General features: G+C 39.6%; 2 protein-coding genes across 3 annotated transcripts in view; one reads left to right on the plus strand and one right to left on the minus strand.

Annotated features, from left to right (window-relative positions):
* LOC108978399 (potassium voltage-gated channel protein eag) overlaps positions 1-12,916 on the minus strand; it is a 58,434-nt gene extending 45,518 nt beyond the window's left edge. For both annotated transcript variants that reach the window (XM_018948656.1, XM_018948655.1), the window contains exon 1: positions 12,838-12,916. In XM_018948656.1, coding sequence (XP_018804201.1) covers positions 12,838-12,916 — 79 coding nt within the window. The remainder of the gene's footprint in view (positions 1-12,837) is intronic.
* The window catches only part of LOC108978401 (probable 4-coumarate--CoA ligase 3), a 145,132-nt gene that overhangs the window by 87,620 nt on the left and 35,399 nt on the right, over positions 1-22,113 (plus strand). Inside the window, exon 2 of the mRNA XM_018948664.1 lies at positions 7,548-7,578. The gene's annotated coding sequence lies outside the window, so the exon portion shown is untranslated. The remainder of the gene's footprint in view (positions 1-7,547; positions 7,579-22,113) is intronic.

Below are 22,113 nucleotides of genomic sequence, written 5' to 3' on the forward strand. Positions count from 1 at the left end.
GATCCAATATGTCTTCGTTCCGAAAGTTTCTAAACAATTTACTTTGATTTCTTATAGTCCAATGACCACTTAATGGAAAAGACAATATTACGGTAACTTGGTCTTCGGAGACAAGTATATGCTTTTCCGTAGCTTCCTCTTGTATTCTCAAACCAATGCAATTCAAACCAGTTTTTTGCTTTGCGTAATGATTCAAGCATCTATGGCATTATCATATATTTGAAGGATTACGAGCTGAGCGTACACCGAACTGCAGATTATCAGTAGTTGTAAGTTACTGTCGAATCTGGATAGAATATTAATCATTTATAAATACGATTTATACCTTATTAGGAAACATCGCAAATTCCCAGACTACAGATTACTTGTAGTCGTAACTCTTACAATCATTTGTTGTGATTCTCAATCGCTCCCCTTCCAATTTCCTTCTTCCATCTTTGTTTCCCTCATCATTTTCCGTCTCTAGCACGCCACAACCTCCCCTATGGCACCGTGGGTCATTTGACGTTCTCATTTGCAAATTTCTAATTGTTCTATCACAGTCTCCTGTTTCCAGGCATTTCCAACATTTCAACTCCCTTTTGGAGATTAGTTTTAACTGCAAAACGAAAGCTGGAATTGAGAACCTCTGGAACGTCACGTGAATTTTGAAATGAGTACTTAACATATTATGTGGAATACCAGAAGTTGACGAGTAGAAGCGGATGAAAACCGCTGTCTTATCGGTATCCTCTTTTAATAAGTGAGATAACAACAAATAAATAAAACATAGATATACCTTGACACCTTTTTAGTTAAGACTCAAGAGACATGAGCTCCTTTTCCTTATAGTCTATACTTGATCTCAAACTCTCACGTTATTACATCTAGCGCATACTGCTACCGTTAGTTTAAGATCAGAAATTCTGTCGTCAAAGCTCACATTGAAGTTCCATTTTCATATAAAAGCGATCGCGAAGCTATTTGAAAAGAGTTGATAGCTATTACTTAACCCTTTGTGAAATGATTTTCCCACCAATTTTCATTCAATTCGGATGAGCCGTCCTTGAGTTATAAATATGGCAAGATCGATTCCATTATGACCTTCCTCAGCACTAAAGGAATAACTGTACAATTTTGCACGTCTTTCTGCGATCACGTAACGAAATAGCGTTTCCTTTTTGTATGTAAGGTTGGGATTTAATCGCTTTTAGCGCCGTTAAATTGAGTTAAGGGGATTTGTGCGCTTTGACCATGCTAAGTGAAGACTTCAACCAAGCAGTCAAGTTCTTATCCAAAGCTATTCCATTAATGAACCTAACTGACTTAATTGGAATTTCACTCTTAACTCTTAAGGTCAGAAGATATGAAACAAAATATATAAAAAAAAATTCTTTGAAGCATTTTTGCCGGCTCTTCATCAACATATGCCTGTCATTATTACCGTTTATCTTTCTGATGAAGCAGGTTGGTAAACGCGCTGATTCACGCCGCAACATCTCAGAACCGCTTAATTTACGGTAATATATTACACAGAGAATCAAGGCGAAATAGCTTAACTTATGACGCACTCGCTTTAACTCAGTGCAAATATGCGAAAGCAGCAACAACAACTTAGGTGCACGCCAGCGCGCTGCGAACGGGCGTCTTTGACTGCTGAAACGCTCGGTGCGTAAATGAAACCATGACTGACTTGCACACACACGTATTTCCTATACCAAGTATTTGCTTCTACACGCTTCAAACTGTTGTTAGCGCTGCTTTTTAGCACGCTTATCAGCAGCGGAATTTATGCTTCTTAGCATATTTTTCCATTTTTTCCTAAACTCGACTCTGCTTGTTGACGGCTGTTGCATGCTTTGACGCAGGCAATATGCCACATGCCGCAAACGCTGCTTTGTCAATAGCTCACATGCGTGCTTACTTAGTATGAAAGCCTTGCCACAACACGCCAAGAATTTCCTTCTTTTTTCGTTCTTGATTTACTTTTCTTTACACAAACGCACTTTCTTTACGCTCGCAAAACATCAAACCTCTGCATGTGCACATAAAAAGTGCGCAAACCTAATCACACGTTCACAAACACACACACGCGTTCACGTGGAATGCCTTGTTTGTGCTGTTTCTTCGTTCACACGGAAATTTTCTATGTGGCGTTTGCTGTGTTCAATCGCGAAGCGTATGTGTTGGCTATTTATTTACGGCAAATAACTGTATTTTTGCCGCAACGTACAAAATATAACGCACATGTATGCGTGGCTGCGTATAGTCATTGTGTATGTGGCAGAGAATTGCGCGCCCCAAACGCAAAAATCTAAAAGTCTGTTATGTTTCTATTGGGAACGTTGTGCTGTGTGATTTTCTGTTTTCTTTTTTGGTGGCGTATCGCATTGCTTTCTGGAACTTCATGCTTATTAACTTTTTTAAATCAGGAGAGTTCTTGTGTTGCCTACTTTTAGGCGTTTGAAGCAATTTGAAATTGATGCCAACGAAGACTTTAACAATTTTTCTGAGGCATAATGGATGAGTTTTCTTTTAAATGAAGTTGAAAATGAAATTAGAGCAAAAATAGGGAAGGACTAGAAGTCTTTGTAAGCAGTAGCTCACAGAAAGGGGAACCAAAGTGATTCGGTCTTGAAAAAACAAATTCAACAGTGAAACATTGCGCAAATTGCGCCTTATCTTCCGAAAGGGCTTCAAAGTGAAGTAAATGAAAGAAAACATCTAAGCTGATGACGATTTAAAGCGCTATAATTAATATAAAGAAGCACGAGTGCGAAAAATGTAATATACCGAATCAACATCTGCGATTCTTTACTGAAGCGAAATAAAATCGTACCATTTCTGAAGTGAATGATAACAGCAGGCGTAAAGTGAATCAAATACGACAAAAATGTGCTGAAAGCAGCGTGCTGCAGCTCAACAAATGGTCGCAAAGCCAGGATTGACGCATCTAAAGGTTATGCTGAGGGTTTGGTGGGAATGAAAAGGAGCTATCCACCATGAGCTATTCCAGCCTGGTTGATGCTACATTTTACTGTCAACAAGTGATGAGATTGAGACAAGCACGCGCATCAAAACGGCCAGAACTGATCAACAGAAAGGGCTTCGTCTTCAAATATATTTGATGGCTCGGCAAAAATTGGAAGGGATTGGCTAGGAAGTTTTGATGCATCCACCATATAGCACTGACCTTGCACCATCGGCCTACCATTTGTCTCAGTCACCTCTTTAAAGGGGTAAAGTTGGCTTCAAGAGAAGCCTGCGAAAATTACTTGCCGCAGTTTTTCGCCGAGAAACCGGAAAAGTTTTACACTGATGGAATAATGTATCAAGCTGAAAAGTGGCAAAAAGTGGTCGACCAAAAAAGAACATATTTGGTTTATTAAAATTCATTATATATTAAAAAAAAATTAATAAGTTGAAGTTTCATTAGAAATGCGAAAAGACTTTTTCGACTACCCTACAGTAGTGGCCTTCCTCAAAAATGCTTACGATTTGGCTTAAATATGATGTAACCCAATGTTCTGGATACCTGACTTCAGTGATAAAGAAAGAAGTAGAGCTGTTCTGCTTTGAGTAAATCACTTTAAGATTAACGGCCTTTCTGAACACTTAGACATATCAATATTATTCTATATTTCTATCTGTCGCCTAAAATTTGAGTTCTTATGCAGTTTGAACTAGTCCTTTTTGGCCTATAAAGCTTCCTCATTTAACGTGGTGTTCACATTATCCACCTACTAACCAATGATTCCCATTTGCCAAAGCAAGTCTTCCTTGTTGCTACAACAAGCTTTCAATTTAATATCAATTAGTGTTGCGATTTAACTGCAACCTTGTTATTCCCCTCCCACTCCGCCGGCTCCAACTCGGCGCAATAAAATGTAATTCGTTGCAGATAACAACAAATAAATGCGGCTATAAATTTCAATTAAACGTTTGTGAGGGTGTGTGTTTGCGCTTTACACGCCTGCTGCCATTAATTGCATTTCTTGTTGCCCTGTGTTGCATGCAACAGCACATTTGCTACCACTGTACACTGCTGTCCGATCTCCTGCGTCCACATGTATTTTGTGCGTTGTCTTTTCTCGGGCATTGTCAGGCATGTGCACAAGTCTTGGTCATTAGTTTGACGAATCGTTCCTTCGTGCCTCAATAGACTTGCAACGCACTAAGCTGCAACGTCAGTACACGCCCGAATGCTTGCATATGTCCAGGCGTTGATTATACAATAAAATTGATTTATCACAATGTCTATTACTAATATGCGCCTGCCCCCTGACACAGTGGCTCAAGCAGCTATCGCACGCACACACACATGCTCAGGCCTGCGTTTGCAACACTTTGCGTGCAATACGTTGCCTACTTAGAGGGGCCAAGTGTTTCAGCGTTGGAGTTGTGCAAACAGCTGGACAGAACATGTGTGATTTTATTGAATTCATGGGACGAGGGTTTACGTGCCTACGTGACACTTATTTTAATGACCGTTATGCATTTTGTGTTTAGCAAAGTATACTTTTGGGCGCTTGACGCACGGAATGCTGGTCTTGTGTGCTTTTTTCATTGCCATTAGTGAAAATTAGTTTTAGCAAGTGATTCGTAAAAATGCAAAATGTTTATTGTGATTGCATACATTTAGGGGCTCACATGCAAACTTGCTATCTCTGTATATAAATCTTTGAATTCATTGAGTTATAGCCAAGAATTTCGAACACAGAAAACCAGTAAGACAAGCTGCTACAAAGCATCCCTGACAATTTTATTTTTTTAACTTTATCTCTCCCACAATTTCTTTCGCTTATCCACTTCCGACTCATTAAAAAGTACTCAAACCTTTTCAACGAGCGCTGCAATGGCTTCTATTTGCGTAATTGCATTAGTTTCAAAACATGCAATCAACCGTTACTTTGCATAAAGTTGATTAGATTGCCTCGTTTGGCAATGGAATTGTTAATGTTCAGCACTCTTAATCTACATTCTTCATGCTTAACAGGTAGCCRTACATACATACATACATATATTAAAGTCAATTGGTGGCTGCAGTTATGCAAATGCATTTTTAATGTGAAAACAATTTTAATATCAGCACCTTAAGTGTGAGCTACTCAACGGCAAATGAAAACGAATTGGGAGTTCAGTGCTGAATGTGCGCTGAATCATAGCCAAGTGAGCTGAATTACGACCAAACCCGATGAGTGCGCTTGGGCAACAATAAACGCTTTAAAATTCAATGAATTTGCAATGGAGCCGCTATTAGGCACCTAGAGAAAGCGAAAGCTCAAAGTGCTATTGAAATGGAATTTTAAATAAACAACTCCAAATTTTGTGCAACAATAATACAGTAAAAAAGCAAGCAGAGATAGGCGTTAAGTTAGTAGCACAATTCAGGTCAGCGTCGAGCACGCCTCGGCTGGGCGCCGCAAGTTTAAGCAGCAATACGCGCCCATTTCATTTACATGCGTTGCCAACCAGCGATTTCGAGTGAAATCGAGCGAAATTACTAAGGAAATTTATGCGCACAATGAAACGTGAATGAAGGGGCCTCCACATAGAAGCAGTCGGCAGAAGATTGCGGACGAGTAGGCAGCTGATAGTCGATCGCTTGCTCGGCTAGCGTTCGTCAGGTGTGCGTGTATGCGTCTGTGCGTAGCAGCAGGTGAGGTGAAGCGTGACGCCGCATATGATTTGGGTTAAATTTGTGCCTGCGTGTGTCTGTGTGTTGCTGCTACATAAGGATACTTCGCTACAACGACTTTATTAAATTGTTGAATTATGCAAATGGCTATGAAAAATGTATAAATAGCAATCTAGTGCGTGCTTCAAGCACGCCACAACAACAACACAACTAACAGTTATAACAACAATATGAAAAATAGTAGAAGCAATCAGCAGCAACATGGAAAACAGCATAAAATAACCACACACACATAAGCGTGTAAGCCGTTATTAAATATTAATAATTTATATGCTCGAGTGTTCGGAGAAAGAAAGTCGTCAAATAAAAGAAAACGAACTGCAAGTCAAGTGCTTCTGTCGGCCGAAGTGTACTGTGTATGCGTGTGCAAGGCTCTGAGTTCAATCTGCTATTCAAATGAAGGTCGGGCTTCTTAATGTGAAATCGTATGACAATATAAAAGACATCAGATTGGTAAGTCGGAGCGAAAGTGAAAAAGAAATTGTCAATCCTAGTTCAGCTGTCTATTATTTTATAAATTTATACAGTTACTTGCAGTGGAAATGTGACAAAATAGTGTGTCACATGCTCCGAGGTTGCCATTAAAGAGCAAGTAATGCCTCCCTGCTTTTCTATAACTTTATAAATTCGTAAATGAGCCGCAAGAGAAAAACATTGCCTACCATGAGGCGCCTTGAAAAAAAGTACTGCCTACCTTTATGTGCTTAGAAAGTAAGGGAATGCCTTGTTTACGCGGCTTAAGTTAAGTCGATTACTGTTTGCTTAAAGTAAGAATAAAAAACGGATTCAACTAGAGATTCCTCTACGATACTTAACTATACAGTATATCTTACTTCTAAAGGCTTTTGGTTTCTGGTTGTAAAGACTTCCGGGCATTGAGTATGCTAAACCAAGCTCTCTCTCTCTCAGTGTAAAGTGCAAAATTTTTAGAATCTGTCTCAAAGCTCAAACTTCGAAGAACACTCTTCTTGCTCAATACTTTCAACAACACTCGAGGGCTCCATAGGATCTACCTCGACTTCACCTTCGATTCTTTGAATTCGTTGGTTTTCTTTATTATCGCAGCAAGATCTCCATTGAGTCCCTTTTGCCTGCACCACACATTCTACTACGGAGTCCACGAAAGTCTAAACGAATTTCCACCTGAGGCAGATACTGATCACAGGCAATATCTGGTTCGACTGCGTTGGTGTAGCCAAAATCCAGACCTATTCCTATAAATATTCTTCCAAGAGATCCGGACTCCACTAATTCTTTATTATTTTTTTTTTTTTACACAAGTTCATGTTTTGGACCCCTGAGTGTAGAGAAAAGTAGGTCCGCGTGCGCATAGCCCCCGCTACGTAAGTAGGGCTACCAAATAACGAATGGTACCAGGTATCCGCTAGCTCCGTTCGAAATTGCGTTTTTCGAGAGCCCTCAGCCAGGCGGCACGAGTCGCATGACAAACTAAATGTACCTCCAACCATAGTAGGACTTCTTATTTGCATGCTGAGCTATTGAGGAGCCATGACTAACCCAGCTAAGAAGTCGGACCGTAGCTAGACACCTTCCAACTGCAGCAGTGGCGAAATGTTAGCAGTCCTTTTCCGCCACCGACGTCATAATTTCGTATCTGTTACCAGTCGGAAGCAAGGGTTCCGCGGTAGATTTTAGCCGATGTGTTTAGTTGTTATTAATATCACGTTTTTCGGTGAAATTTCAATTTGATTTTCAATAGAGATCAAGGCTTTTGAAATAAAATCAAAGCGTCTTTGCAATTCCCTAAAGTCTCGTTTAAAATATCAAATGGTATGTTTGTCGACTCCTTTTAATAAAAGCTGTTATACATTTCCACACATTAAATCAAAATTTATTTTTCTCTTTGCAGCACCTTTATGTATGCGCGCTTCATTCGAAAGGTAAGTGAGCTTTAAGTCTTCTTTTCTGTGTTCTTATTAAGTTACGTTACGTTGTTCATTTAAGTACTTAGACACACATATGTATGTAAATGGGCTTTCACCCGCTTCAGAAGCTCAGGGTCTACTAGACTTATCAGTGTCATTATGGAAATGTAGTAGATTATATTTTATAACGTCTGTGGATATATTTTCCCGTAATCTGTTTGTTCATTGAACAAAATTCATACCAAACAATAACACGTTCGCATTTATCACGTCGACCGTCTTCTTCTACATCTCTTTCTACATAATCCTACACATAACCTCCTTTAAGCCATTAGAACAGAAACCCAAAAAACGGCCGCTCAGCAAAATCCATTAATCGGCTAGCTCCAGCAAAATTAATTAGCAAAATCAATTCTCTGTAAAGTGATATTATATAAGTCATGACAAAGCAGTAAACAGATAAGCGAAAAGCTACTAAACATATACGGACAACAATAACGGTAAAACAAAGCAATATTTATTGGCGAAAAATGAGTTCGGGCCTTTCAAGAAGTGTGAATCAGCAAGTTAAGTACAGCATTTTTACCCGTTATTTACAAGTTATCAACCCACACACTCACACACACATATGTATATATATATATGCACATTCACACATATTTTGCCGAGTCAGCTGCGCTGGTGCAAAATTGCCAACAATTAAGCGAGATAAAAGCATCAAATGTTGACAACACAGCAGCGAGCAGCTGAAAAGGGTACAACAACGGCATCAACAACAAACAACAACATCGATCAACAAGCACAGCATGCCCGCAGCAAAAAAAGCAACAAGCCAGCAAACACTTCAATGTGAACGCCTATAAGTAGGCTACTCAAAAACAAAAAACTCAAGGAAACGACGAAATGAACGGAAGAATAAGGGAAATGAGTGGAGGCAAGAAGACTCAAGTGACTCAATGAGTCAACATCATTAGAAAAACGATTAAAATGAGAAAGTAATCAGTGCGATTTGAAGCGCATAGCAACGGCAGACAGGCGCGGAGCGTAATATAGCAAAATCAGCCTAAGGCTGTGAACGCCTATAATGGTGTTGAGTTTACAGCAAAGAATTCACACAAACCAAATATACAGTGAAGTGCGAAAAATGCAGGCAAAAGTCAAGCGGCAGCTGGGCAAAGAGGCAAAGAGACGACAAACAGACGAACGCACAAAGCGAGCAGTCATAGCAGTCATTTGTGTTTGCGTTTGCCGATGAGCAGGCAAAAGGGAAGATCTATGCAAAGCAGTGGCAGCAAGTAGTCTACTTTGCGGTGTGTAACAAAGTGTTAAACGATTTTGTGGCGTTAAATGAATATTCAAAAGAAAAGGAAGACGGCAGTGGAAAATGAGGGAGATATTAAATAAACATTGCGTGAGAGCAGAGATACCCACACCCCCCTGCAAGGCTGATGCAAGTGGCCTGAACGGTACAGTGGTGAAGGTGCTGAAAACCAGCACGGAAATTGGAAAAATTTGTATGTACCAGCTGCGACTGGACAACAATGGCTTAATAGCGTATTAACGTACCAAATACGTTCGGAAGATTTGGGCACACGCACAGGAAACGCATTTAAACATTGATTATCATAGAGTTAGGTAAAAAACTTTAAGTAAAGCTCTAGATAAAGCTGTCAAACCATATTTTATTTTATTCAGCTGATTGAGCTGAGCTGTAAGTAAACTCCGTCAGCCATTTTCGGTAAGAATTTGTTCAAAATCACAAAGATAGACAATCCTAAAAATTTTCCTCATATCATTTCTTATAACAAAATGATTTTGAAATCGAACTCATATTCAGCTTGCTTGATGCTGAAAAGTATCCTAGTTTTTGATGATTTTAAAATTTTATTGGTAGGATTTTCTATTTGTGCAGCTTGATGATCGTACTAACATAACTTTGTGTTCGTTGTCTTAAAATATTTACTTAAAGAATCGAATATTTACAAAAATCTCTGTGTCAATACTATTCAGCGCAGTTTCAAACAATTCAGCAATACACAATAACTCGGTTTTATATATATTTCTAAAAGCTTTATCGTTTTACCTCAATTCAGCGTTAATAAATTCATTCCTTTTCAAATAAATTCAATATTTTTAGCATTACGAACCATTTTATGATTGTTAGAACAAGCTGCGATAATGAAAATCATCCCTCATCCCTTCTTAACTCCTTTGATTTTTCTTGACTAATCTCCCAATAATTTGTCAGTTGCTTAGCGGTAATTTAAATTATTATAGCACATTTAGTCACAACTGTGATTAATTGTGTCATCGATACGCTTTGAACGTTTCAACGTACACTAACAAAGCAGTAGACAGTAAAGAAGAGAAAATTGTAGCTTTTTGCTGTGCAAGTGGAAGCTATACTATTTATCATATTAAACAACGATTTGTTACGGTATTACTTTTGGTTTATTATTTACGGACAAGTTGTTGGCTATAAGCTGCGTATTATTTTTACTTCTCTTTCCTTGGCGGCATTATACTTATTTTTATCACACTTTTCGCAGTTAAATGGCAAGCGGAATTATACTAGGTACATATATTGATGGTAATTCGTAAAACAGTTGAATAAAATTTCATTCAGCTTCACTTTAATTTAAACTCGCAAGTATAGAATATAATATTCACTTGTATTAATTAGTATTTCGTATTATTTAATTGCATTCAGCAATATTCAGCGCAATGTAGTATATCGTTTTTGCGTTTAAACTCCCTTTTAAATAATTTTTCCTGCACATCTGAACCATTCAGCTCAATTCAGCAATGTATTTTTCGTAGGAATTTGAACTAAGTACTTATACCACACTTGTCTGCTTTCATATTTTACCAGTGACATACGCATTTGTTTATTTATTAAACCAACTAGTATTCCGCATTATGTAACGGTATTCAAGCACATTCAGCGCACTTTAGTATACAAGTTTTACTTTAAAGTTTCTTTTACAATAGTATTTCGTCCATATTTGCGCTATTCAGCTCAATTCAGAAACGTATTTCCCAGTAATTTGATTTAAACTAACTAACGAGTTATACAGCATATTGTTTAATTCACAGTTGCTTATTTATTATTACAACAAATCCCAGACCCATCCATTACACACCATCCCAATATAAAAGCACCAACAAAACACAACGGCCAGCCTAAAAATGACAGCGCCATTGACAACAACGACAAGCGGCACAGCAGAATTATTGCTCTGCGACGCGTGCAAAGTCATTCAGCGCCCGGTCGGTGCGCAATTTTCACGTGCCATTTAACACGCCGCTTTGCTCGTGCAACAAAAAATATTTCGAAACATGATAAAACAACAACAACAGTGTTAGTTATTGACAATAAAGCGCCGCTGGGATCACTGCTTGAGCTTGGAAAAAACAAAGCATACAACTAACTTTGTTAGCAGAGCGCACTGCAGCCAGCTTAGAGTACCATCACTATGCTGGAGTTGCACTGTAAGCGGTTGTTGCAACATATTTTTGCCTGCGCACTTTTTTGTCGCTATGACATTTTTTGCTACGAACTAGGCGCGCTGTTTGTGCAACGTGTTGATAGCGAAAGTATCAGATCACCGAATTTATTGGCTGGACAACAAAAGCAACAAAAAGTGGCACTCCATCAGATGGCTTTATACAAAGGAGAGCACAGAAGGCGCTTGAAAAAGTAATTTTTTCGATCTAGAAGCAAACTTTTTCGTTATTGAGTATCCACATTATTAAATTCGTCAATTTTTTTATGCACTTTGAACAATCTTCTAAATATAATTGATTGCTTTTGCGCATTTCACGCACCGTGCCTTCTAAACTCCGCCCGATGCGCATAAAACTTTTCCGTTCATAATCCGCTCAACATTAATGGAATCACTTCATATTACAGCCTTACGGCGCACACAGAGGTACACACATGCATGTGGCATGTTGCAAGTAGTTCACCTGTGTAAATATAGCTCGACCGCAGAGCGCTTCCATGCGGTTTTTCTAACTGTCAGCGCGCTGGCAACTTGACAGTTCAAAAAGCACTTAATCCAGCTTAGTGGCTGTGTCTGCCTGTGTGGCACGCTCTCGTCTACGCACCTGTGCAGCTTTTTACTGTTTTATTTATTTATCTGCCTCAATACATGTTGCATGTCAAGTACTGACATAAATGTGATTTCGCTGGAATTTTGCTCTATCCGCTTTATTTTCTTACTCTTCCGAATAGCTACAAATAAGACGCATGAAGTCCATAGCTATGTTTTTGCAGTTTATTTCGCTCATGTGGGCAACATTTGACGCACTGGGACAATTTAAACAATCTCGAAATATGTCATTATATAGAAGCCTGGATGCATGGAAGTTACATAAAATACACAAGATATTTCTTTTAAATTTTTCTGAATTCTTACGAGTATTTTCCAAGCTAAGTCGATTAGGTTTTGAAGATTTTGCAACTGTAAATGGTAGGAACTTAATTTTGATGTGCCAAAAATTTATCTAAAATGCAGACTTGCGCTAAATTTTTGAATTATCCGACAAAATATTCGCATATTTATAATAATATTATTGTAAGCGCTATTCAGCGCAGGTTCAAGCGATTCAGCAATGCACATTAAGTACGTTTTTGAACACTTACCTCACATTTATCGCAATTCAACTCCCTTATTACTGCAAAATATCACATTTCGCCCAATTCAGTTCCCTTATTACCACAAAATATCCTAATTTTTGAAGATTTTACAACTGAAAATGGTAAGAACTTCTCTTCGAATTTTCTGATTTTCAAATATTAAGAAAAATCTCATTCTTAGCGCTATTCAGCACAGTTCCAATCAATTCAGCAGTGTGCAGTCACTTCGTTTTATATGTATTGCAAGTAACTCTATTAACGCAGATCATTCAGCGCTATTATATTTGTTTTCTTTTAAATTAATTTAAAGTGTTTGGCAATATGAAATACATTATGAATTAATTTCCTTACTGAACTCATCTCTTGTTTACTTCTTTGATTCTGTTCTTCCTCTATCTTATATTGAATTTAAAATTGGGCTGTTTATCAACTTCAGCTCTTCTGATAAAGCATAAGCGATAGCAAGGAAATCATAACCCCTTCAGAAGCATACATTTAGGAGTTATCTAAAATCCTTCAGTTTTTCATTTGGAAGTAAACAAAGCTCTATTAGCCACTCAAGAATGTTGTTTTTACACTGATTTTCTTATATTTAGCTAAAAATAAAATGTCACTTCTAACTGGGCACTTACGTTGTGAGTTCGAGCGCCGTATGATGTTCTCCAGGAATGTGTTCTGCGGTGCAACAAGTCCTCGACGTCCGCCAGGCATTTTGCTTGCGTTGTTTTCGTACCTTTACAACAACAATAGCATCGCGAATGTGACAGCAGCCGGGAAGATTACAACAACAAAAAATTTAATACATTAACACATTCTACCATAATATTTAACAACAACAAAGAAACGTTTTTTTATATTAAACAAATAAACGACACTTAGAGTTGACACAAAATTAGGCGTCGTGTGGCAAGTAGGCGACGGTAACGACGACGGCTGCGGCAACAACAGCGACCGCTGATAAAAAAAAGCTTCGTTAACTTCTGCGCGTCTGCGCGTCTTTGCTGATGTTGGCAAAAATAACATTAATAACAACAACAATAAAACGAACTGCCGTACAACGAAAAGGAATAAATTTTAGCGCCGCACGCAGCGGGTTGGCAATAAAGCATGATAAATTACGCGTGAGTTTATTTTCTCGAAATTTTACCAGGGACGCGCGCCAAAATGTATGCTACGTATATTCCTATTTTTTTGGTTATTATTATTTATATTTTTTTATTTATATCTGCTCCCAGTCAGACAGCAAGACAAATGCGTTTGAACAGTGTACCGTTGCCGGGGTATGAGAACTTTACTGTTGCATATTTTGCTGTTATCAACGCATGCGGCAGCTGCATTGCTTGCCTTAAACAGATTTAAAATAAACAGTTTTTAAAAACGGCACTTATTTTTGTGTTAATCTTTAGTGTGTCCGTTGCCACTATTTTTGTTTTAGATCTGTTAAGCTTTATGGCATTTATTCTCACACGGTTATTTTAGACTTGCTTTGTCAAGCTCTACCTTATCTTCAATTCCTCTTTTTTTTCGTTTGTCATTTCATGGCTTCTGTTTCACTTCAAAAGCACAAAGGCGACACATTTTCTCTTTCCTTTCGTTGTTTTTTATTTTTTTTGCACGACTATGCCAACTCACACTTTTCAATTAAACGCTTACACTTTTGCACTGGTGCTGTTGTTGTAATTTTTATTGTTTGTCATTTGGTGCGCAAATGTATTTTAACTTCCTATGAAGTTTAACAATGGAAAAGTGCACAATCGCCAGACACTTTAGCATTTACACGCTTTTTGTAGCATACATTTCGGCGCGGCAATGAAAATTCATTTACACAACGCTCGCTTTGCCTTTATTTATAGTTTGCCTGCAATTTTTTATTCACTTTTTCACTTTGCATTTCTACACGCTTTTCGCTTTTGTGTCGCAGGCATATGCAAGCGCTTTAGCACACACACACAGACTCACACTTTTCGTATTTTAATGGAAATGTGCCGTAATCCTTTTTGCTTTTGCTTGGCGCACACTTTCATTTCAATTATCGCTTGTTCTGCTGCAGCAGCATATCATGTTGTTGTTGTTTTACAATCATTTACGTGTGCATAACGGTATATATGATAGTATGTACTGCTGAAATTCCATGTGATCTGCAAGGAGAAGACGGGGAAAAAAGCGAAAAATGACATTAAAAATAACTGTACAGCCAATGCAAATATACAGAGGAATTGATTAATGCTGTGCGAGTGCAGCCAGTGACCCTCACGCATACCAAAGCAGCGTGCTCGTGCATATATGCGCACACGCACAAACGGTTGTTTATTTTGATTTGCTTGCTGTTTGGCTTTCATTTATCATGCTTGACGCAAGCACGCGTACAGCGGTGTCAGCATTACACCAACAACAACAATGACAAGGCTACAAATTACGTTTTGATTGCCGCAAAGATTGTTAACGCACACACACACACACATGCAAGTGGGCTGCCGCCAAACAAGAAATCAACCGAAACAGCGTTAACTGGCTGAAAATCACATCAATCAATGCAATTATGCCGACTGTCAGACAGCAAGCATCAACTGACCACCTGCCTGACCCGTTATTTTTCACCCGCGAACCTGTTTTTCTGCCATTTCGGCCAAGCAGCGGCGGCCGATCCTGCGGTCAGTTCATAGTTTAATTGGAAAATAAAATAAATTATGTTGAACGAGCGCACCTTCTGGCCGACACACACGCCCGCGTACACACACACAAACAGCCATGCCTGCTGGCATATACACCTCAGTTAGTTGGGCAACTGGCGTGCGCTTCACCAGCACGTGCTGGTCACTCATACGTCACGTGCGACCGAACGCTGTGGCCGTGCAGCGCAAAGGCATAAACTTTCGCTTTCGGCAGAACTTTATATTTGTAGACAAAAGTTTTTCTAATGGGTTTAAAAAGAAAAAAAAACTTTGCTATTCGTATTAACACCGTCCTGTTGTGATTTTTGTATATTCGCAAAATAATTTTATTTACTTTCTTTTGCTGATTTTTGCATTTTCTTCGGCGGTTCAAAATCTCCGAATTTTTGAATTAGTAAAAGAGAAAAATAAATTTAAAATAAAAGGAACGATGTTTTGCTTCTCGATCCCCTATCTAATTGCCTTCTCAGACCATCACATATGCAACATTAAGAGCAAGTCTAACGTGCCTTACTTATCTCTTTCAACTCCAGTTGAATCCAACTGCACTTTTCTTTCTTCCTTTCCTACCTTTTTCTCTGAAAAACTTTGACTTTTTTCCTGCAAAACTTTGACTTTCATCAAAACTGTCGAAGACAAACTTTTCTTGATTGACTAATGAGTAACTAATTGGTTGTTGAAATGGTATCAAATATGCTTATCAATAAGATGTGAGAGCTGTTATCAGTTTGCTACTCGGCGTTTAGGAAATGAGTTTTGGGAAAAGGTCTTACCGAAACAACTAAAGTATGAAATTAATAAAAACATATATCTGTTTGTTCCATTCACTCAGACTATTAGACTGTAGTTAAAAGACTATTACTCAACTTTCGGTGTGAATCATGTCTCGCCCGAACGGAAAGGGGAAAGCACTTTGGGGCTGAGTTTATTATTGTGAGGAAAAATTTGTCAAAATGTTACTCAAATTCTAGATCGAGATGTTTGCTGTGTTAGTCTGTTTCGAAAAATGTGACATTTTCTTAAAATTTCTGGACCTTGAAAGTTTAGGAACTTTGGAATAAGAAGAAAAGTACACATTAACAACAGCTTCAAGCATTTTCAATGTTCGAATTGTCTGGGTGCCCGGTCCTAGAGGAATCAAGGGAAACTGCAAACCCGGTCACCCCGGCTTCCTTAACTCAAATACATCCGACTGGAAGCGAGTTGGTTTTCCGATTATTGGTATTCTGACTGCATATTTTGTTGGACGCTGTTTACCAAAGCTCTCTGCAGGAAGGTAGAATCATCTGGTCACTTTCCTCTGTCCTCTATTTCCCGTTTGTTTTTTGCCACACTGATATTAACTGATTTATTCGGGAGAGATACCTTGGAAGAACCTAGCTAAGTGGATGGGAATGATATTAGCCGTCTTAATAAATTTGTGGTATGCTCAAACGCTTCGTCGATCTATGACGTGAGGCACTTTGATGAATTTTGGGGTATCACAGTTACCTTTACCAATAAAATCCATCGATTTTGGATGAAACCTTCGACATAACCTCTATCGAGAACCTCTATGGAAAGCCGAGCTCAACTTTCTTTCTTACTGAACCTCAGCCATGTTTTTACTCCAAGTGATCAAGAAATTTTGATTTGTTTTTGGGTTCTCTACTACTGTGGAGTGTGTTTACTAATATAAATTAGGGACCTAGCCAATTGGTCACTTTACGACGATGAACGTAGCGCACTTTTATTGTTTGTAGTCTAAGCTCAGCTGTACAATATGCTGTGGGTATTTGATGGTGTCGCCTAAAGGAAATGAACACCAGCTGAAATGTGTGGGAAGAATAGTAATTACGTTAGCTATCGTGCACGCAGACCGGACTTACCCACACACATACACTTACTGTCTTAATCGTTATTGCAGTTTCATTTTTCTGCCATTTCCGTCTTTCCGAGCTTTCGCATATAAGAAGAAGCAACCAAGTGTCTGCATCCTCACCGCGTCAAAGCAACCAACACAAAATATTCGCGCGGTTTAAAGGCGAGTACATAAAATTACAAAGTAATTACAGCAACAAAATCTTAATTACGATATCAACGACGCAACGCCGCGCCGCAAACGGTCGGCGGACAAGGCGAGGCGACGAATATGCCGCAACTACAACAGCGCCTTTCTTTTTCTTGTTTTGGTTGTCTTCGTAAATTTTTTGGCGCGACTTTGTGCGCAACGCAGCTTTGAGGTGTCGAAAGCGAAAAGTAAGCTTGGAAAGGCTGCAACACCGCGCGACGGTAAGCGAAATGGAAGTCAAAGCAGCAGCCAATGTGTGTGAGTAAATGTAAACTGGAACACAAGGAAGGGTGGCATTATGGTATGGCACAAATAAGAACGAAAGATACAAAGCACATTTGTTTTCAATTAAAAAGCAACGGTGCGCATTGGAAAAGTTGGCGAATAAAAATCCAGGCGATGATATGAGCAATAAGACTTTTTATAGGGGAAAAGTGTAGATGCATTAAACTCCTTACCACAGCCGAACCGACAGTAAACTCTTTTGAAGACTCAAGACGACAGAAATCTAAAAATCGCTGACCATAAAATAGTCAAGCAAGGCCGAGATCACGTCACATTAATCCGCAGATTGACATAAAAAGAGGACTCACAGATATCAATGATTCCTTCATAATATCTTTATTAATTAATTCAATACGGAGCAAAAGTGTTAGATTGTATCCTAGAACAGAGCTTCTATTTGTAAACATAGACCATAGCTACTGAGAGTAAGTGCAGTACTTGGGGCTTATTCTGAATGTGAAACTCTCATGGAATCGAGGAGAGGGTGAAGAATACCCCACACTCTCTTAGTGGAGCAATCGTGAAGAGGTGTGCTCTCTCATGCAAAGTGGTGTCTTAGATCTATGAAATCGTAGTTTAATGAATAATGATTTATGGGCGGTTGAAGAATAGTTTCAGTGAGCTTTTTCACAGGAGAGTTTTCAATCATTTCATCATCATCGTTGAGAACTATAAAGCCAATTTCATCAAATTGGAAGGGACCGCTTATCCATTATCTTCTTGCATTCTGGAGTTGAACCTTTCGACTTCCAGTGAGCTCACCAACCGCCGGTCAACCACCAGAACTTATGCGTCTACGAGATGCTTCTGGCACAGAGTGAGCCGTAACAGCTTCTCCGAAATACTGACTCTTAGCAAAGCCAATTCGACTGGCCACTGTTCTCTAGGTATACATGAAGAGCGGCTAAATATTCTGTAAGTTAAATTAAAAAAATTGTTCAGTTGCGACTAAAATACTGCAAAGGTCCTAGGGCTTATCACACAATGCACTCCATATTTTGTATTAATTAGCGAAAATCTGCCCTTCTTCACTTTTATTGTTATTCATAAAGCGAGTGAACAACCGCACCTCTCTCCCCTAATGCCTCTAAGTCTTCCGAAGCTGCAAATTTGCTGCTGAGACAATTGTCTGATCGCCATTGTTGTCTTAAGTGAATTGTTTCTTTAACTATTTTTACAACTTTTGCCACATAAAAGTACCCCTCTGCCCTCTCACCTGCGCCTGCCTCATACTGAGTTCTTCACGCAACTCGTCTTGTTTTTATAATTACCGGCATCTGGAATTATAATGAGAGCAGCAACTAATTTGTTAATTATTTAGACATTGTGACAGCGACATGTTGCACGGAACCGCTACCGCAAGCACTAAAGTTGCAATAATAGAAAGTAACTTGTGCGTTGCACCAGTTCACATTATGCAACAACAGCGTTCGATAGCCGCAATTTACACGCCCCGCCACGTCGCGGCATAATGCGAAATTAAAGAGGGGAGCAGGTGAGGAGTCGGAGTGGAAAACGAAAGTGTGTGGTAAAAACTTTTAATTTGTGCAGCAAAAATGCAACATTGATGCAGCATGGGGATTACGGACGCATAAGCGCGCGCACACAAAAAGTTACAAGTTGACTAAGTTGATGTTGCAAGTAATATTTTCGTTGCAGAGTTTCGCCTTCACGAACTTATCTAATTACGTACTCAATTTTTAATGCATAAGCGACCAAAATGGCAGGAATTAAATTTTCAGAGCCGTTTCCCATAGGCATTTAATACGGTGGCAAAAAAGGAGATTCGAACACTAAAATATCTGAGCAGTCTCCAAACATACCGACATATGGCAAGCAAGTTGCTTCAACCTGAAACCTTAATCCGGCGATCGAAGCTTTTCGCAACGCTAAAAGAGTTGGTTGCTGACCAACGCTTGCTGAGCTCATGCGAGGCCCACAGATCCAGAACTGGAGTGCACGAAAATAGTACAACACCTGATCGTTCCCATCCTAATGGGATATGGGTAAGGGTGCCCTTTCTAGCGAGCTCAATGACTTTGTAGTTTCCAACAATTCCGCTGTGGAAAGGCACCTAGACAAATTTAACATAGAAGTAGCTTAAAGCTGCTGTTAGTGAGATCATGCACCCTAGTAGTAGACTCCGCGGCGTTCTGGTTCAAGTTATCTGAGACCCCTTATGTGTCCGTCTTCACGGAGTTTGATAGCCGAGAGCCTTGATTTGAGTACGGTTTCGTAGAAGCCAGACACAACTCTTGGTGAAAGTCCACATCGTTTCCGTATAGCTCCTTTAAAACTACGTAAAGCAACCAATGCCTTCTCTTTTGTTCGCATTTTCATTCTCTCATCTACGTAGCACCTACTTAGTAAAGTTATGGGGAGAAACGGTGACCCCAAAATATGCCTATAAGCCAAGCCATTTTATTGCTGAGCTTCACCCGTTACCGTACTAATCTACTTAAGGAATACTTTTCTAGTCGGTAAATCAAAAGTTGCAAATAAATATTCATTCTCTGCTCATAAAAGTATGCTAACTTTATGATACAATTCACCAAAAACCAGCCGTTTATGGAAATAAAGCACGCAAATGCTTTGCTCAAATGATATTTCGGCGGGCGAAGGCCTTAAACAAGGCACTTTTGGCACAATTATGAGCTTGGACCGGGCAACACAGTGCATTAGCCACTACAATGTCAGTCGTAAAAGTAATAGTAATAATAATAATTTCTAACTTCTAAATTCGTGATTAAGCCACGCCAAACTCGCATGCAGCCCCTTAGCTGCAGCCGTGTGTGATGAAAATATTGTAAGCCACAGTAACATTAATAGTAATAGCACTCATACGCCCAGGCGCCTTGAAGTATGCTCACCTTCCGCGCACTCGACCCGCCACAGCCAACAGTGAAATGGTAAAGACCTTGCGGCAACCTCCACCGACAAAGTGGCGAGAGAAACTAAAGTGAAAATAAAAACAAACGCCCAACAAAGTCGATTAAACTGAAATAAAAAGCAAAAGTATTAAAAGCAAATGCCACTAATTCTAGCATACACTCTTCCTCGCTAAAGTGAGGGCGCAAACTGAGAGCAAAACTTATCTTTGGTTTTCTTAATAGAGGAATCGGTGTTTCAAAATTCAAATACCGCCTTCCCCGAGGCGTGCGTGAGCTTTCCTTTGCTTGTCTTTCCGTGCAGATGAATCTGAGGGCCAAATTTGGCAACGAAAGCTTCTACGTTCTCCGATAAAAAGAGACCCACAAAGTACCAAACACATCGTTTTCATGCCCAAGTGAGGAAGATTGGACCCATAGTTCTGTGCTCGACAATCCCAACGCCGAAATCAACATAGTCACTGACGTCTCTAAGGGTTAAATAGGATCAGATTCAATTTTTTTCTGTAGTATTGCGTACACAGAAGGTAGCTTCAAACTAACTGACTACAAAACCAGTCCTTCAGGCCGAAATTGATTGCTTCTGCTCTAACCAAAATAGACAGTAACTAGATTTTTAGTAACTTGGTTAATATCATCTGAATACCAAAATAGAAGGAAATGAAAGAGTCACTCCGGGGTAGCGGCAGACACAATTCACCTAAGCTGCCCTAGGCCGTTCAGCTCCTTCAAGACTTGCTTCAACACAAAATTTCTTTCGGGTAGTGTTAATGGTGGACAGACCGAAAAGCTCCTACTTCTAGGCCAAACCGAGTTTTTTAACACTGTAGTGGTTATCACAGCAACCTACCCTAAGATCCCAACATCAGAAAGTGGGGAAAGTGGATTCAGCGAAATGCAGAGCGGGCGCGAAAAATGATGAGACCATGGAACAGTTGACAAATGCCCAGCCTTCAGCCGGATGAGAACGGACCTATTCCACGGCTCGCAATGCTGGGAACATTGGGCATTTAAGGTGGAAAATAATCAGGTGTTTTACCAAATCAACTGACTTGCTGGGTTATGTACCACTTAACAGCACTATGGGTCTAATGATAGACTAAATACGGCACCTGCGGTTTGACGCCTCCTTCAATAAGGATGTGTGTGGTTCTACGGAATTTTTCTGCATTCAAGAACTATATTGATGATACAACCAACTGTTTTTTCAACAAATCTGGTTAACTTCCCTTTTTAATATCAAAGCAGTCGTGATTATAATAGGCACTGCCGACTTTTACATCAACAGTCGCTAGATGCACCCCAAATTAATTTTCGGAGTTGCCACGGCGACAACTTCATCTGTGGCCGTATCTAATAGGATATGGACTGCGACCAACAACGGCAATTAAAGCGCCGCAAAAGCTTTGACGCGAAAAGAAATCGCACAACTTTAATTGTTTTCCGACAAACAAATTGCGACAATGCGACATTCTCTTTCACCGCGCATGTCGGCACTGACGTCTGACGTCTGATGCCTGTGCTGTTTTATAGTACAACAATCTTTTTTCTTTTATGCTTTCACTACCTCCCTTTGGTCGTGCAGCTGACGTCATTAAGCGAAAATCGCAGAACATGTGTAAGCCAGCAATGAAAGCGGATGCCACCCCATATGCAAACGCATGCTCGCAAATTTCTTGCCATATATGCGTGTGCCACCGCGTGTGTGCGGTGCTCATTAATATTAAACGGCACTCGAGCCGGCGTGCCACTTAGCCTGAGAGCCACCCAAGTGCGACAGACAAGGAGCTGAAAACCTTCAGTGCGTGGCCCACAAATAGAAAAGTGCGTATGTGTGTTTGCCTTGTGAAGAATTGCTTAACGACAGTAATAACGGTATTGCTTTCTGCGCTCAACCACCTCCAGCGCCTTCTTGAGGCTGTCCCAAGCAAATAACCAGCTCCTGTCGGCTTGTTTGTTTACAGAGTTTCTCGGCAGGCGCGTGTCAACCTTATCCCCCACAAAGCTTTGAGT

This window comes from Bactrocera latifrons, unplaced genomic scaffold (assembly GCF_001853355.1).
Source record: "Bactrocera latifrons isolate USDA-ARS-PBARC rearing strain unplaced genomic scaffold, ASM185335v1 scaffold_121, whole genome shotgun sequence".
Classification (NCBI taxonomy): domain Eukaryota; kingdom Metazoa; phylum Arthropoda; class Insecta; order Diptera; family Tephritidae; genus Bactrocera; species Bactrocera latifrons.